Below are 15,010 nucleotides of genomic sequence, written 5' to 3'. Positions count from 1 at the left end.
AAAAAGAATCATGGAAGAAATAAATTGGCTACTAAGAAATCCCAGTCCACTTCTCCTTAGGTTGTTATGAAGCAGCCAACTTACATGTTTTCCATATATAGTTATTGAAAAATTGTAAGCTTAAAAATTACTTAAGTATATTACAGTAATGTAAGTTAAAATGCTTGTTCTTAATGCTAAGTTTCTACACACAGTGTAGAAAGTTAAACTGTTTCTTATGGATTGTTGACAAAAAGATCCTTTTTTTTGAACCAATGTGGGTAAGAGACGACCTTAAGGTGGAGCAAGCACATAAGATCAGGTTGGATCCACCTCATCTACGTTGTAGGAAAGATATAATAATACGTGTAATACTCTTTACTTCTGGCCCCAGAAATTCTGAAATTTAAAATTATGTTTCAATCTTTCATAAAATTCTTTCCATTTGCATCCTTCTTCAGTTTGTAATCTTCATAGGTAATCTTCCCACAGGATTCCAGACTAGCTGCAGTAAGCACTATTTCAGTGGCATCTGAAACTCAGTGTTTCTTATCTTGACACATAAATTAGGGCAGTAATTCAATTTGAAATTTACAGTCCTAGTATGAGATACTGATGGAAATGCTCAAGTTGTTGAATTTTAGAAGCCTGAACCTACCACTTTGACCATTCATTGCTAGACAGTGTATTGCCCAATGGGCAGATTTCAATGATAGTTTTCATCTCTTCTGACAATAAAAATTGCAGACAGTCAGGCCAAGTGGCTCACACCTGTAATCCGAGCACTCTGGGAGGCTGAGGCAGTAGCATCACTTGAGCCCAGGAGTTCAAGACCAGTCCTGACAACATAGACTCCATCTCCACAAAAAATTAAAAAATTAGCCAGGTATGGTGGCACTATTCAGGAGGCTGAGGTGGGAGGATCGCTGGAGCCCAGGAGGTCAAGGCTGCACTTAAAGAACAACTTTAGGCCAGGCACAGTGGCTCATGCCTGTAATCCCAGCATTTTGGGAGGCCGAGGCAGGCAGATCACGATGGTCAAGAGATCAAGACCATCCTGGCCAACATGGTGAAACCCCATTTCTACTAAAAATACAAAAATTTAGCTGGGCGTGGTGGCGCACGCCTATAGTCCCAGCCACTCAGGAGGCTGAAGCAGAATTGCTTGAACTCGGGAGGCGGAGGTTGCAGTGAGCCGAGATCGTACCACTGCACTCCAGCCTGGCAACCCAGTGAGACTCCGTCTTAAAAAAAAAAAGAGCAACTTTAACTTAGCACTTAACAAGTACTTTCACTTACATTACTGTCATACAATTCAGTAATTTTTCAGTGATTATATATGTATTACATAAATACATATAGATTGGCTGCTTCATAACAGCCTAAGGAGAGGTGGACTGGGATTTCTTAATAGCCAATTTCTCGATTCTGTGTTGTTGTTTTTTTTTTTTAAATATACAGAGAGGGTTTTGCCATGTTGTCCAGGCTGGCCTCCAACCCCTGGGCTCAAGCAATCCACCTGTCTTGGCCTCCCAAAGTGCTGGGATTATAGGCCTGAGCCACTGTACCCAGCCCTATCATTCTTTTTTAAAATTTTAACCTCACAAAACAGGCTTTCCCTATTTTTGGTATTTTGTCATGTGAGCAATAGCCATAGTCATGCCACTGCACACCAGCCTGGCAACAGAGCGAGACCCTATCTCTTAAAAAAAAAAAAAAAAATGCAGACAGCCTCTTCCAGGGTTTGAGTTAGAAGTGTATCTCTGAAATTTCTTAATAGTACACAGAGCACTCTGCAGGCAGTACTGGAGTGACTGAGTCATCTGCACATCACCTCAGTATTCATTTTACCAGCTCATAGAGGCCTTCTCTAATGTCTGTCCCAGGCATTTCGAAGACTACTTCTAATCTGGTAGGTACTCCAGAAGTCTGAATAGGATCTTAATGTCAGTTGACCACTCCCTGTAATTCCACACATATCTGAATGACTACCATCAGCCACGGGACAGAAACCTCTCCCCTCATACAACTTACATTCAAGTGAGAGACAGAATATCCGGCTGGGTGCGGCGGCTCACACTTGTAATCTCAGCACTTTGGGAGGCCAAGATGGGTGGATCACCTGAGGTCAGGAGTTCAAGACCAGCCTGGCCAACTGTCTCTACTAAAAATACAAAAAATTATCCGGGTGTGGTGGCAGGCGCCTCTAATCCCAGCTACTCAGGAGACTGAGGCAGGAGAATGGCTTGAACCTGGGAGGCGGAGGTTGCAGTGAGCCAAGATCATCCCACTATACTCCAGCCTGGGCAACAAGAGCAAAACTTCCTATCAAAAAAAAAAAATACAGTAAAACCCAGCAGCAGCATTTCCTTCAGCCCGTCTCAGCCACAGAGGCACAGACAGGGGACAGTGGAAGGCTGCAGTTAACCTGGCTTGTTTTGAAGCAAAGAAAGGCAGGGTGTCGGTGTCAACCGTGCATGAAGATGGTGATAAAATGACTGCCCGTGAGATTTATGCTAGGTAAGGAGGGTGAGATAGTATTTAGTTCAGAAAAGACTAATGGAAACTGACCCAATAAGACAACACAGTATGCTGTCAATTAGTAATGGGAAAAGAATGTATAAACATGTCAGCACTTTTCATTTTAGTTTTATAACACCTTATTTATGCAAACATTCAAGCACATACTATGTGCTAGAGATACAAAGATGAGGAAGAAAGTCCTTACCCAGAACTCAAAGTCTCACACGGGAGAGATACATAAACACAGTTGGGATGCAGTGTGGGAAGAAAAATAATAGAAACATGAGTGTACAGGAAATCACAAAGGAGAAATTCTTCAAGAGGAGCAGAGGTCAAAGAAAACTTCCCAAAGGAAGGGAAATCTGAGCTTACACTTAAAAGATGAGGCATGAACCAAGGGAAAGGTATGAAGAAAGGGCATCCAAGGCAGATGGGACAGGCCAGAGCAGGATGTGTGTCCAGGAACTTCATGCACTGCAATCTTGCTGAGAAAAAGTGAGGCTGAAGAGTCAGACAGGATGAGATAACAAAGCCTTACTAAGACAGCTGGGATTTAGCCTGCAGGCAGGCAGTGGGAAGCCAAAGAAGTGTTCAAGCACAGGTCATGCCATCGATTTTGCATTTTAGATGGGCCGCCACTCTAACAGCTATTGAGAAAGTAGGTTTAAAAAGACAAACAGAGGCAGATAGGCCAGGTGGAAGAGTGATGTGGTCATGCAGGCAGGTGACAGATGATGAGCGCTCAAGCCAGGCAGTGGGAGGGGACAGAGAGAGATAGATCCAGGAAATAGTTAAAAGACAGAATCAGCGGGACTCCAAGGGGTAGGGGAGGTAGAAGGGGAGTCTAGGAGTTGGGGGGGCAGTGACTACTTGGAAGGCGATGCCAACTCAGAATAAAGGAGGAAGAACGAGTTTAGAAAGAGAAGCGTTTGGGTTTAAACAGATACCATTTGAAGTGCTGGGAGATAGCCAGGGACAGATATCCAGCTTTCAGTTAAACACACAAGCCAAAAGTTCAGCTGAGATTTGCACTCGAATTACAGAAAAGTTGAAGATAGTATCTTCCTGAGCATTATATTTCAAGACAGTGGTCCACAGGGTTGGCTGGGCATCAAATCACATGGGAAGCTTTTAAAGTTCAGATTCCCTGACCCCATCCCAATTTACAGAATCCTCCTATCTTCAAGATGGGGTGTTTTTATTCTATGGATATAGCAGTTCCGTCTTATCTGCAATGGATATGTTCCAAGACCCCCAGTGGATGCCTGAAACCACAGATAGTAACAAACCCTGTATATAAGATGTTTTTCCAATATGTATACACCTATGGTAAAGTTTAATTTCTACATTAGGCACAGTAAGAGATAAACAATAAATAATGAAACAGGATAATTATAACAATATACCATAATAAAAGTTATGGGTAGATCACAAGGTCAGGAGTTCAAAACTAGCCTGGCCAAGACAGTGAAATCCCATCTTTACTAAAAATACAAAACAAAATTAGCCTGGCATGGTGGCAGGTGCCTGTAATGCCAGCTACTCAAGAGGCTGAGGCAGGAGAATTGCTTGAACGGGAGCGAGGGGTGGGAGGGAGCGGGCGGAGGTTGAAGTGAGCTGAGATCGCATCACTGCACTCCAGCCTGGGTGACAGAGTGAGACTACGTCTCAAAAACAACAACAAAAGGTATGTGAATGTGGTCGGTCTCTCTCTCTCTCTCTCTCTCAAAATATCATACTCTAGTCACCGGTTTTCAGACCAAGGCTGACAGAGGGTAACTGAAGCCGGGGAAAGTGATCACAGATGAGGGGGGACTACTATAGTTCCAAGTAGCATTAAGGCCAGGGAGATTTTCAAACTAAGAACCAGCGTTTGAGAGTCAGATTGGATTCAAATTCTAAGCACAATCCATTAGCTTTGTGACCTCAGGCAAGTTACTTACCCTCCAAGAAGCCTTCCTTTTCACCAATGGAAGGGCGCTATAAGTAGGTAAGGCCTACTTACCATGCAGGGTCACTGTGAGAATGAAAGGGTGTAAATGCACAGTCCTCAGAACACAGGAACTGCTCAGGAATTAGCAGCTGGTTTAACAGGAAAGTCTCATCACCCTATACAAACATCTACATAGCACTGCTTTTGTGTGTGTGTGTGTGTGTTCTTTCTTTACCTCTACCCACTAAACTCAGAACATAAGCTTCCAGGGACACCTGCCAGCCTGTTTACTGCTCCATCCAGTGGACCGCCAGGCTTGTGGTAGGTTCTCCCCAAATTCAGGAATAAAATGACTAAGGTTACAAAAAGGGAAAATACTTTAAAAAGAATAATAATCTCTTCCTGACATTTCAAAATCACTACCTGTTTTAGTACTCACTGATTCTATTTTGAAGAGATTAACATCTTGTTACCCTCAGGCTCCAAAAGCAAAACTTCTCCAGCCTAATACTTTGTAGCGACTACAAATAGTATGAAAATCATATAGTAGCAGAGAAATGCTTATGACACAATGTGAAAACATCATTTGTATAGGTGTGTGTATACAGATACACAACACACACACACATCCACAGACATATATATTCACATATATATAATCATAATTACAACTATGATTAAAAATACAGATGGAGAGAGACAAAACACACCAAAATACTAATGGTAACTACGTTGCAGAGTCATGAATAATTAGAATCATTGGTGAGTTTTTTTCCCTTTTCTTTAAGCTTACTTTTGTAATAGAGTTACATCCGTTTTATAACAAAAATATTTTCATAATTTTAAAAATTATTTCTCTATCTCTGCTGCTTGAATCAGAATAAATTTCCGTGATTTTCAAAAAGCCTTCAATCTAGTTTGTTCATCTCTTATTCCAAAATTATTTGAGTAAATACTGAGTGGTAGGTGTTGTCCAAGGGCCAAGGACACACAATGAAACACGGTCCCTTTCCTCAGGAGCCCTGGCCTGCCAGGAGAGACAGACACATGAAACACCTGCCTGCAATAAAATGTGACAGAGCTGTGATAGAGGTAGGAGTATTCCAAGCGCTATGGGGAAAAGAAGGCAGAAATTAACCCTGTGCAGTGGGGCAGGAAAGAACTCCACAAGGCCAGTGTAGCCTGGCCATGAAGCATGCTTTGCTTCATGGTGGTATCTGAAATACCGTATGCTGACTTTCCCAACCTCAGAGATCCAGATTGCTAGATCAGAAAAAGCAGTACTCAGAGAGTAATCAACACTCGTGGAGCATTTCCTTTGTGTCACTCAATGAGCCAGCAGATGTTACACACACATCTCATTGGTTCCTCACTGTGGAGTAAATATAACTATTATGCACAATGTACAGATGGGGTAATCAATGTTTAGAGGTTAAGCAATTTGCCCAAGGTCACAAAACTAGTAAGAATGAAAAGAAAAGTCAAAACCAAGTATAACTAAGCCTATGCACTTTGCTACACTAACATGTCTATACACCAGCCAATAGTTTTTGCATGAAGCCCTGGTTCTCAGGAGGAAACAGAAGACACTTCATTTCCCCTTATGTAACTCTTCTCATATCAGCAGAGAGAGGAGTTGGAATTACAGAAAAAAAATAAAATAGGCCGGGCGCAGTGGCTCACTCCTGTAATCTCAGCACTTTGGGAGGCCAAGGTGGGCAGATGACTTGAGGTCGGGAGTTCAAGACTAGCCTGGCCAACATGGTAAAACCCCGTCTCTACCAAAAATAAAAAATTAGCTGGGCATGGTGGCACGCGCCTGTAGTCCCAGCTACTCAGGAAGCTGAGGCAGGAGAATTGTTTGAACCCAGGAGGTGGAGGTTGCAGTGAGCCGAGATCGTGCCACTGCACTACAGCCTGGGCAACAGAGTGAGACTCCATCTCAAAAAATAAATAAATAAATAAATAAAATAAAATAACTAACTGTGTCTAACAAGCCTGCTTTTGAGTCCCAGATCTCCAGGCATCGGGACTTCAGAAAGTAGCTTAATCTCCCAGAATTCCAGCTTTGTTTGAAAAATGAAAATTAAAAGTAATACCTAACATACACGGGGATGTTATAAGGCTCACCTGAAAAGAATAAAAGGCACTGTACCAGCCAGGGCTTCACTGATGACTTAAGTGCCCTGGTCGAAGAGGACGGACATCTCCGTCAATTTATACAGACTTTTTTGTTGTTGTTGTTGTTTGAGACAGAGTCTGGCTCTAGCCCGGGCTGGAGTGCAGTGGCCAGATCTCAGCTCACTGCAAGCTCCGCCTCCTGGGCTTACGCCATTCTCCTGCCTCAGCCTCCTGAGTAGCTGGGACTACAGGCGCCCGCCACGTCGTCCGGCTAGTTTTTTTGTATTTTTTTAGTAGAGACGGGGTTTCAACATGTTAGCCAGGATGGTCTCGATCTCCTGACCTCGTGATCCTCCCATCTCGGCCTCCCAAAGTGCTGGGATTACAGGCTTGAGCCACCGCGCCTGGCCCTATACAGACTTTTAACCACCACCCCTGCCCATGCTCCCTATCGAATTTTGGAAAGTAACAGCTAAGCAGAAAAAGGAATAGTGAGAAAGAATTGGGTTTCTGGAAAACAGGCAAAACAAAAGAGGGGCTTTAACTAGTCCTCAAATATCTGTAGACAATGTGATGGGTTTAGAATACTCTAGAATCCTGGATCCTTCCTACCCGAGTGTGGTCTGAGAACTAGCAGTGTCGGCATCACTACTGACATTTCTATTTCTTGTTAGAAATGCAGGTTCCCAAGCCCTAGTCCAGCCCTGCCAAATCAGAATCTGCATTTTAACAAGAGCACCAGGTGACAATATGGAAGTGATAAATATCATACATGGTATCTTGAAAGCTGGTCTATCCTATGATTAGATAGCTTGAACTATATATGTCAGAAGTTATAGAAATGAGTCAATAGTCAATAATAAAAATAACAATGAAGCCTAAAAATGCTCCAGCTCCAGGCCTCAATTAATGTCTGTATACCAAATTTTAAAATGACAAGCCTTGATATCAAGTCAGAACTGTATGCTGTCCATACAACTTTAAAAATAAGAAGTCAGTACAAACTATAGTGGGGGCTAAACCTCCCTACAAGAGAAAAACCAGCAAAGTTCCCTCAGCAATGAAGAAAAGATTATCTGCTCTATCTCCCTCACAGGGTTAAATCTGATAGTCTATGGGAAAGAAAGCCCCTTAATGTGAAAAAACTCTATGCATGGGCAAGATTATTCTCCTGGAATCGACTCACTTTAAGACCGTATTATTGGCATCACAGAACTGAAGCAATCTCCCATGGGAAGTATAAATAACAGTGTGTGTGAGACAGAAATTAGAGAGAGAAATTAGAGAGAGAGAGCGAAATTAGCCTGTTAGCCTCACTGGAGTTAAGAGCCCCAGCAGTTGGCCCACAATTCATAAGTATAAGCAAAAGATAATAACCCAGTACGGGGAAAACCCACAATGGGTTTTGTGCTAAGAAAACAGCAAATGCACCTCTCAATGAGTTCTGCTCACTAAGGAGTCAATGCACGACACTCACCCAGCAAGGCAGCCACTATGCCCACCAGCCCCGTGCCAGCACCCAGCTCCACGGCAGAACGGCCCCTGAGCTCCACGGCTCCCATCTCCAGATACGTGGAAAGAACGATGGCCTGGGTGAAAACACAGCGTGATGATGATTAAGGTCAACATGTGCTTGAGTAGCTGCAGGGTTTCAGGTCAGCTACACATATACCTCTCCCACTTCGAGGTTCAATTCCCAACTTAACACACACAGGAACTTAGCTGGTGAAGCAAGGTAACCTCCCCCTTAGAGCAAGCACAGGGTCCCACAGCAATGCCCAGAGACGATGCCCACACTAAATGGGGTCCTGCTGGATCTGGAAGCTTAATTTTATTTTTTTATTTATTTTTTTTAGATGAGAGTCTCAGTCCATCTGTCACCCACGCTGGAGTGCAGTGGCACAATTTCGGCTCACTGCAATCTCCGCCTCCCAAGCTCAAGTGATTCTCCCACCTCGGCACCCCCCCAGTAACTGGGACCACAGGCATGTACCACCACACCCAGCTATTTTTTGTAGTTTTTTTGGTAGCGATGGGGTTTCGCCATATTGGCCAGGCTGGTCTTGAACTCCTGAGCTCAAGTGATCCGCCTGCCTCGGCTTCCCAAAGTGCTAGGATTACAGGCGTGAGCCACCACACCCAGCCTGGCAAACTTAACTTTTTACTGTATCACGGCACTTTTACACTTGAAGTTTACACAACTATTCTGCAAGAACTGACGTGAACAATTTCTATGATTTTGTTTAAGGGAACGCCCAGTTCCTAAACCAAACTCAAGTCAGCAAAGCCACAACTTCACCCATTGGGAAAAAGCAACACATTGCCTAAGGCTCTCTGAGCTGTGTCACTGATGGTCATCGACCCACAGGGGCCCTCACCATACATTTTGGGCATCAGAAGGTAAGTTCTGGCCAAAATTTTGGATACTTGATGTGTGGTTTAGCATTTGCTTATGACCCTACAGAAAGAAGTATATAAAGTTAACATAACTTTTACTATAATTTATTTCTCACAGCCACATATTGTGAGTATAATTGGCAATTCCTCTTGGTATTTAGGAGACTTCCCATCATTATTATTTATTTATTATTTTTTTTTTTTTTTTTTGAGATGTACACTGACTCTTGTCACCCAGGATGTAATGCAGTGGCGCAATCCCAGCTCTCTGCAACCTCCGCTTCCCAGATTCAAGCGATTCTCCTGCCTCGGCCTTCTGAGTAGCTAGGACTACAGGTGTCAGCCACCACGGCTAATTTTTGCATTTTCAATAGAGATGGGGTTTCATCATGTTGGCTAGGCTGGTTTCGAACTCCTGACTTCAAGTGATCCACCTACCTCATTCTCCCAAAGTGCTGGGATTACAGGTGCAAGCCACCACACCAGGCATATATCTTTATTATTACCAGAGTAATTTTCGTGTAATTACCTGGACTGGATTCCTAGAAGTGGTATTACTACAATACTGAGATTTTTATTCCTATGTGTTTAACATCCCTAACAATGTTAAAACTGTCAAACTATATTTATGCCAATCATGCATTCAACATTGAGTTCCCAATGAGTCCTAGGTTTGGGCTAGATGCTAGGGGCACAAGTCAGAACAGTGCTGCCAGGGGAAGAAGTGAAAAAGCAGTTACAATTTTTTAACGATTATAACTATGGAAAACTCACAGCATATAATCTTCATTTTGGGCTCTGCCACTTTACAATACTCTGTGAATAAAGAGACTAACTCGGCAGGGCGCAGTGGCTCACGCCTGTAATCCCAATACTTTGGGAGGCTGAGGCGGGCACATCACTTGAGGTCGGGGGTTCCAGACCAGCCTGGCCAACATGTCGAAACCCCATCTCTACCAAAAAATACAAAAATTAGCCGGGTGTGGTGGCGCGTACCTGTAGCCCCAGCTACTCCAGAGGCTGAGGTGTGAGAATCACTTGACCCCAGGAAGCGGAGGCTGCTGTGAGCCGGGATTGCGCCACTGCACTCCAACCTGGGCAACACAGAGAGACTATGTCTCAAAAAAAAAAAAAAAAAAAAAAGAGAGAGAGAGAATCCGTGTCCAAAGCAGTTGGGAGCTTTCCTTACGATCCTCTCTGACCCAGTGGGTAATTTACTGGCAAGTCATTAACTTTCCTCAGCTTTCATTTACTCACCTTAAAAATGTAATCTATGTGGGGGGACAAGAGGAGTGACGTAAGGGATACCGGTTTGGAATGGCAGTGATAGTAAAACTGTTTTAAAATTGAAGCGGTGATAGTTGCACTACTCTGGGAATATGCTAAATTTTTAAAACCGCACAGATTTGTGCACTTTAAATAGGTGAAGCTGGCCGGGCGCAGTGCCTCACGCCTGTAATCCCAGCACTTTGGGAGGCCGAGGCGGGCGGATCACGAGGTCAAAAGATCGAGACCATCCTGGCCAACATGGTGAAACCCTGTCTCTACTAAAAAAAAAATACAAAAAATTAGCCTGGCGTGGTGGCGGGTGCCTGTAGTCCCAGCTACTCAGGAGGCTGAGGCAAGAGAATGGCATGAACCCGGGAGGCGGAGCTAGCAGTGAGCCGAGATCGCGCCACTGCACTCCAGCCTGGGCGACAGAGCAAGACTCGAGACTCTGTCTCAAAAAAAAAAAAGGTGAAGTGTATGGTATGTGAATTACATCTCAATAAAGCTGTTTTAAAAAAAAATAAAAGTCAGTCTTACAAGTCTTACAAGCAAGTGTGAACGTTTTCGGAGGTCCCACAGGGCTTACTTACCGCATCCCAAACCACCGCTGCGACTCCCAGGTGTCTCCAGTCCTGCCGGATCTGGATCGTGTGGTTTGCAAAGGAAAAGGTTGCAAGAGGCTTGTGGAATTTCTGCAACCCCAATTCCGTGGTCTCCTCATAGGGCACCAGGGCCATCCCGCCTGCACCCCTCTGCTCAGACCTGTCGTGCAAAAGAATCCTGGGTGACGCTCTGGCCAGAAGATACATTATCTCTTAACTAACTCCAAATGCTTTTACGGTTGTTTTACAAGTTCAAAAGAAAAAAATAGAAACAGGTGAAGGAAGCCTTTGTCCAATTTCTTTTGCATGGCTCTTCCGAACCTGAGTGAGATGTGGCTCGGAATTTGTGTCAACGGATGTCTTCGGGGAAGGAAAAAAAAAAAAAGCCCAGAACATTCCAACTTCCGCAGAATGCCCTACACATTGCACTGCTACCACTCCGTGAATTCAGAGCTGCACAGGCGGTGGAACTGGCGGTGACCGCCCAGGGCCCCAGGGCAGCGGAGAAAGCAGCGCTTCCAATCCAGACCCGGGAGTCGGGACTGCAGCTGCAGCCAGCCGGGCGGCCCGGGTTCTTTTGTTACGGTTTCGCCACGCACCTCCCCTCCTCCATCGGCCGCTTCAATAGTGATAACAATGGCACCGAACCTGCCCTTAAACTGGGTGTTAGCGGTTTGATAAGCCAGAAATATACGGTCGCCGCAGTTCCGTCCTCCCGGGACTGGAGCGACACTGGGGGCCTCCGAGTGGCTCAAGGGGACAGCAGGGGCTCGGAGGCCTCCCCGAGGTCCCCCTAGAGCTGCCCCCCACTCACCCCTCTCCCGGGCCAACCAGTGCGCCCTTCCTGCCCGCGGGCCCCGGAGCGGCGGCATCCCTCCAGGGGTGAGAGGGAGATCACGCGAGGCGGGGCACAGGGCCTCTCAGGATCCCCCGCCCGGGCGGGGGGCCGTGAGCTGCCCGGCGGAGCTCCCAGGGCTCGCCCAGGCCGGGCGGAGGCGTCGCCACGCCGGTACTTACGGCTCGGGAGGCGGCCCCGAGGCGCACGCTCAGCTTTCCCCGCCCCGGGCTGGCTGCGGAAACCGCCGGCCTTAAAGAGCCCGCGAGGCGGAGGCGGAGGCGGGCGGCCCCGGCCCGGGGCCACGCGTTTCCGGTCTCCCGGCACCCCGCCCCCTGCAGGTGCCCCTGGAGCCTAGGGCGGAGCCGGGCGGTGGCGCGGAGGAGGAGTGACGTTGCGGGGAGGGGAGACCGGGGTTTTCCCGCGTGCATCCCCAAGTACACGGACGACCTAATCCGTTTCCCCGGCCGCCGACGGAAGCGCTGTGGGGGCAGGAGCGAGAGCGAGACCGGGGTGCCGAGCAGCCGGGGGTGCGCAGGGAGAGCATGGGATGCCCCGGGCTCTCCCAGCCGGGGGAAAAGCCACCCACCTGGCGTTGAATGTACTCCTTACCTTTCTAGCATGTGCTCCACCGCTCTCTGCCTCTGACTTTCTCGCTTGCGCCTTATGCCTGTTTTTTAGTTTTAAAGGTGGCGGGTTAGCGGGTGATGAAGAAAGCTCCCTACGAAGAATGCGTGGTCACTCTGGTCTCCGCGTCTCCACTGTGGGGTCCGAAGCGGCGTAATAGCCCGCTTGGCGGCAATCGAGTGGAAAAGTCACAAAACCCTTCTCAACTAAAGCGCGGTGGGGGAAGTGAACACGTGGCGCCCGAGTGTTAAGTTTTTTAAATGGGTCGGGGGACGCGGCGGGCTCCGGCTGCAGTCGGGAGCGCGGAGCTGCGGGCGCGCGCTCGGTCCCAGCCCCTGTCCCGGGCGGCGCTGCAGACTCCAGTGCCCCAGTCTCCCTCCTCCCGATGCCGAGGCGCACCTGCCCGTGAGGACCCACGCTGGACGTGGAAGGTGTCGAGGGCCTGGCACCCCGGCCGCAGGCCCTGGCAGAGAGCGCGGCTGAAGTGGGTCCCCTTGAGTGGGACCGCGCGGGGGCCGGCATCCTCCCGAGGCAGGCTTCCTTTTCCTCCAGGGCCCCCTAGCCCGCGTCGCCCGCCGCACTCTCAGCGCGGCTGCACATTAGAACGAACTGGGGTAAACTCCCTTACCCGCGCCCCGGCCTGGAGAGCTGGCCATGGAAGGGGGCCCAGAGCGCTGATTTTTTGTTTGTGTTTGAGACAGAGTCTCTGACGCCCAGGCTGGAGTGCAAGGGCGCGATCTCAGCTCACTTCATTCTCCGCCTTCCGGGTTCAAGCGATTCTCCTGCCTCGGTGTCCCGAGTAGCTGGGATTACAGGCCTACACCAGAAATTTTTGTGGGATTTTTGTTTGTTTGTTTGTTTGAGACGGAGTCTTGCTCTGTCGCCCAGGCTGGAGTGCAGTGGCGCGATCTCGGCTCACTGCATCCTCCACCTCCCGGGTTCAAGCAGTTCTCCTGCCTCGGCCTCCGAAGTAGCTGGGATTACAGGCGCCCGCCACTACGGCCGGCTAATTGGCTTTTTTTGTATTTTTAGTAGAGACGGGATTTCACCATGTTGCCCAGACGGGCCTCAAAGTCCTGACCTCCAGTGATACGCTCATCTCGGCCTCCCGAAGTGCTGGGATTACAGGCGTGAGCCACCGCCACCTCCCCAACCCCTACCGCCCGGAGCGCAGATATTTTTAAGAGCTCCCCCGGGGCCCGCGTCTGCTGCCCGCGGTGGGAGGCCGGCGGGGGCCTGAACCTCCCTCTCCTGGCTTCTTCCGTCCTGTAGGCGGCGTCCCTGGCCTCCAGATTTATCTTCCATCGGAAGGCTGGGGTCTGCGGCTTCGAGGGTAACAAGGGAACTTGGAAGACCACCAGTGAGGGTCTTTACCTCCTTCTTCGTTTTCTTTTTTGGTCCTCTCGCTTTCTCTCTTAGTATTTACTTTCTCTCTTACCTCCTGCGCTTGGTGGTGTTTCTGCCTCTCAGCTTTCCCTTTATCTAAGACCTCCCTTTCTTGCCCTTATTTTCTCTCTCTCTGCCCCTTTTTGCAGGGAGAACCAGCATTGGGCACAAGAAAGAATATGTATGGGCTTTGGGGCCAGACAAATATGGAAACTTTAAATTCTTCCTCTGACTCTTTAAGTGGGACGACTTTGAGAAATTACTAAACCTCCCTAGACCCCAGGCTGCTCATCCCTGAAGCCTGTCCTGGAACCTTGCGCCGTTTCTGTTTCTTCTTCCTATTCTCCATCCTTTCTGCCGAAATCATGCATATGACCTCAAAAAACAAAGCAAAACCTTCCCCACCTCTCCAGCGCTCTAACATAGAACATGCGCCTCATTATATTTACTTACGGGTTCTCTAGGAAGATGTCATTTACCGTCTTGTCCTCCCAATGTTCTAAGTTGTATCAGATGGCTCAGGAAGCACCAAAAGGAATATTGAGGAACTTATGCAACTTGTATAGCAGTGTAGCCATTAAGCAGAGCTCTGTTTTTATCAAAATAAGCCAGTGGTCCACTGTGAATATTTGAAAATAAATTTTTAATCCTAAAAACAAGTTAGTGTGTGGCAGATTATGTATTGTTCAGAATAGTCGGCTGAGTGTGGTGCCTCATATCTGTAATCCTAACTCTTTGGGAGCCAGGGTGGGAGGATCACGTGAGCCCAGTTCAAGATCAGCCTGGCCAACATAGTAAGACCCCATGTCTAAAAATTTTTTTTAAAAAATAGCTGAGCATGGTGGTGCACACCTGTGATCCCAGCTACTTGGGAGGTTGAGGTGGGAGGATCATGTGAGCCCAGAGGTGGAGGCTTCAGTGAGTCCTGAAGTCACACCACTGTACTCTATCCTGGGTGACACAGCAAGACACTGTCTAACAAAAATAAAAATAAAAAAAGAACACTGACAGTCTTTTTATTTTTTTATTTTTTGACTCTGTCACCCAGGCTGGAGTCCAGTGGTACAATCACGGCTCACTGCAGCCTGGACCTCTTGGGTTCAGGCAATCCTCCCACCTCAGCCTCTTAAGTAGCTGGGACTACAGGTGTCCACCACCACACCTGGCTAATTTTATTTTTTGTGTAGAGAGAATCTTGACATGATGCCCAGGCTGGACTTGAACTCGTAGCCTCAAGTGATTCCCCCCACCTCCTGCCTCAGCCTCCCAAAGTGCTGGGATTACAGGCATGAGCCACTGAGCCTGGCCTCTCCTGACAGTCTTGTTGGGAATATGCAA

General features: G+C 47.4%; 1 protein-coding gene across 15 annotated transcripts in view; it reads right to left on the bottom strand.

The window, feature by feature from the left end:
- The window catches only part of METTL21A (methyltransferase like 21A), a 58,220-nt gene extending 45,812 nt beyond the window's left edge, over positions 1-12,408 (bottom strand). For 2 of the 15 annotated variants that reach the window (XM_033230528.1, XM_033230516.1), the window contains exons 1-3: positions 11,842-11,986; positions 10,813-10,984; positions 8,034-8,145 (exon numbers count right to left, since the gene is read on the bottom strand). In XM_033230528.1, coding sequence (XP_033086419.1) covers positions 8,034-8,145; positions 10,813-10,959 — 259 coding nt within the window. In that variant the 5' untranslated portion in view covers positions 10,960-10,984; positions 11,842-11,986. The other 13 variants (XM_033230522.1, XM_033230521.1, XM_033230526.1 and 10 more) reach the window with 11 other exon arrangements.
- Positions 12,409-15,010: the final 2,602 nt, after the last annotated feature.

This window comes from Trachypithecus francoisi, unplaced genomic scaffold, assembly GCF_009764315.1.
Source record: "Trachypithecus francoisi isolate TF-2019V2 unplaced genomic scaffold, Tfra_2.0 Lachesis_group13, whole genome shotgun sequence".
Taxonomy (NCBI): domain Eukaryota; kingdom Metazoa; phylum Chordata; class Mammalia; order Primates; family Cercopithecidae; genus Trachypithecus; species Trachypithecus francoisi.
This window is presented reverse-complemented; position numbering and strand designations above follow the sequence as displayed.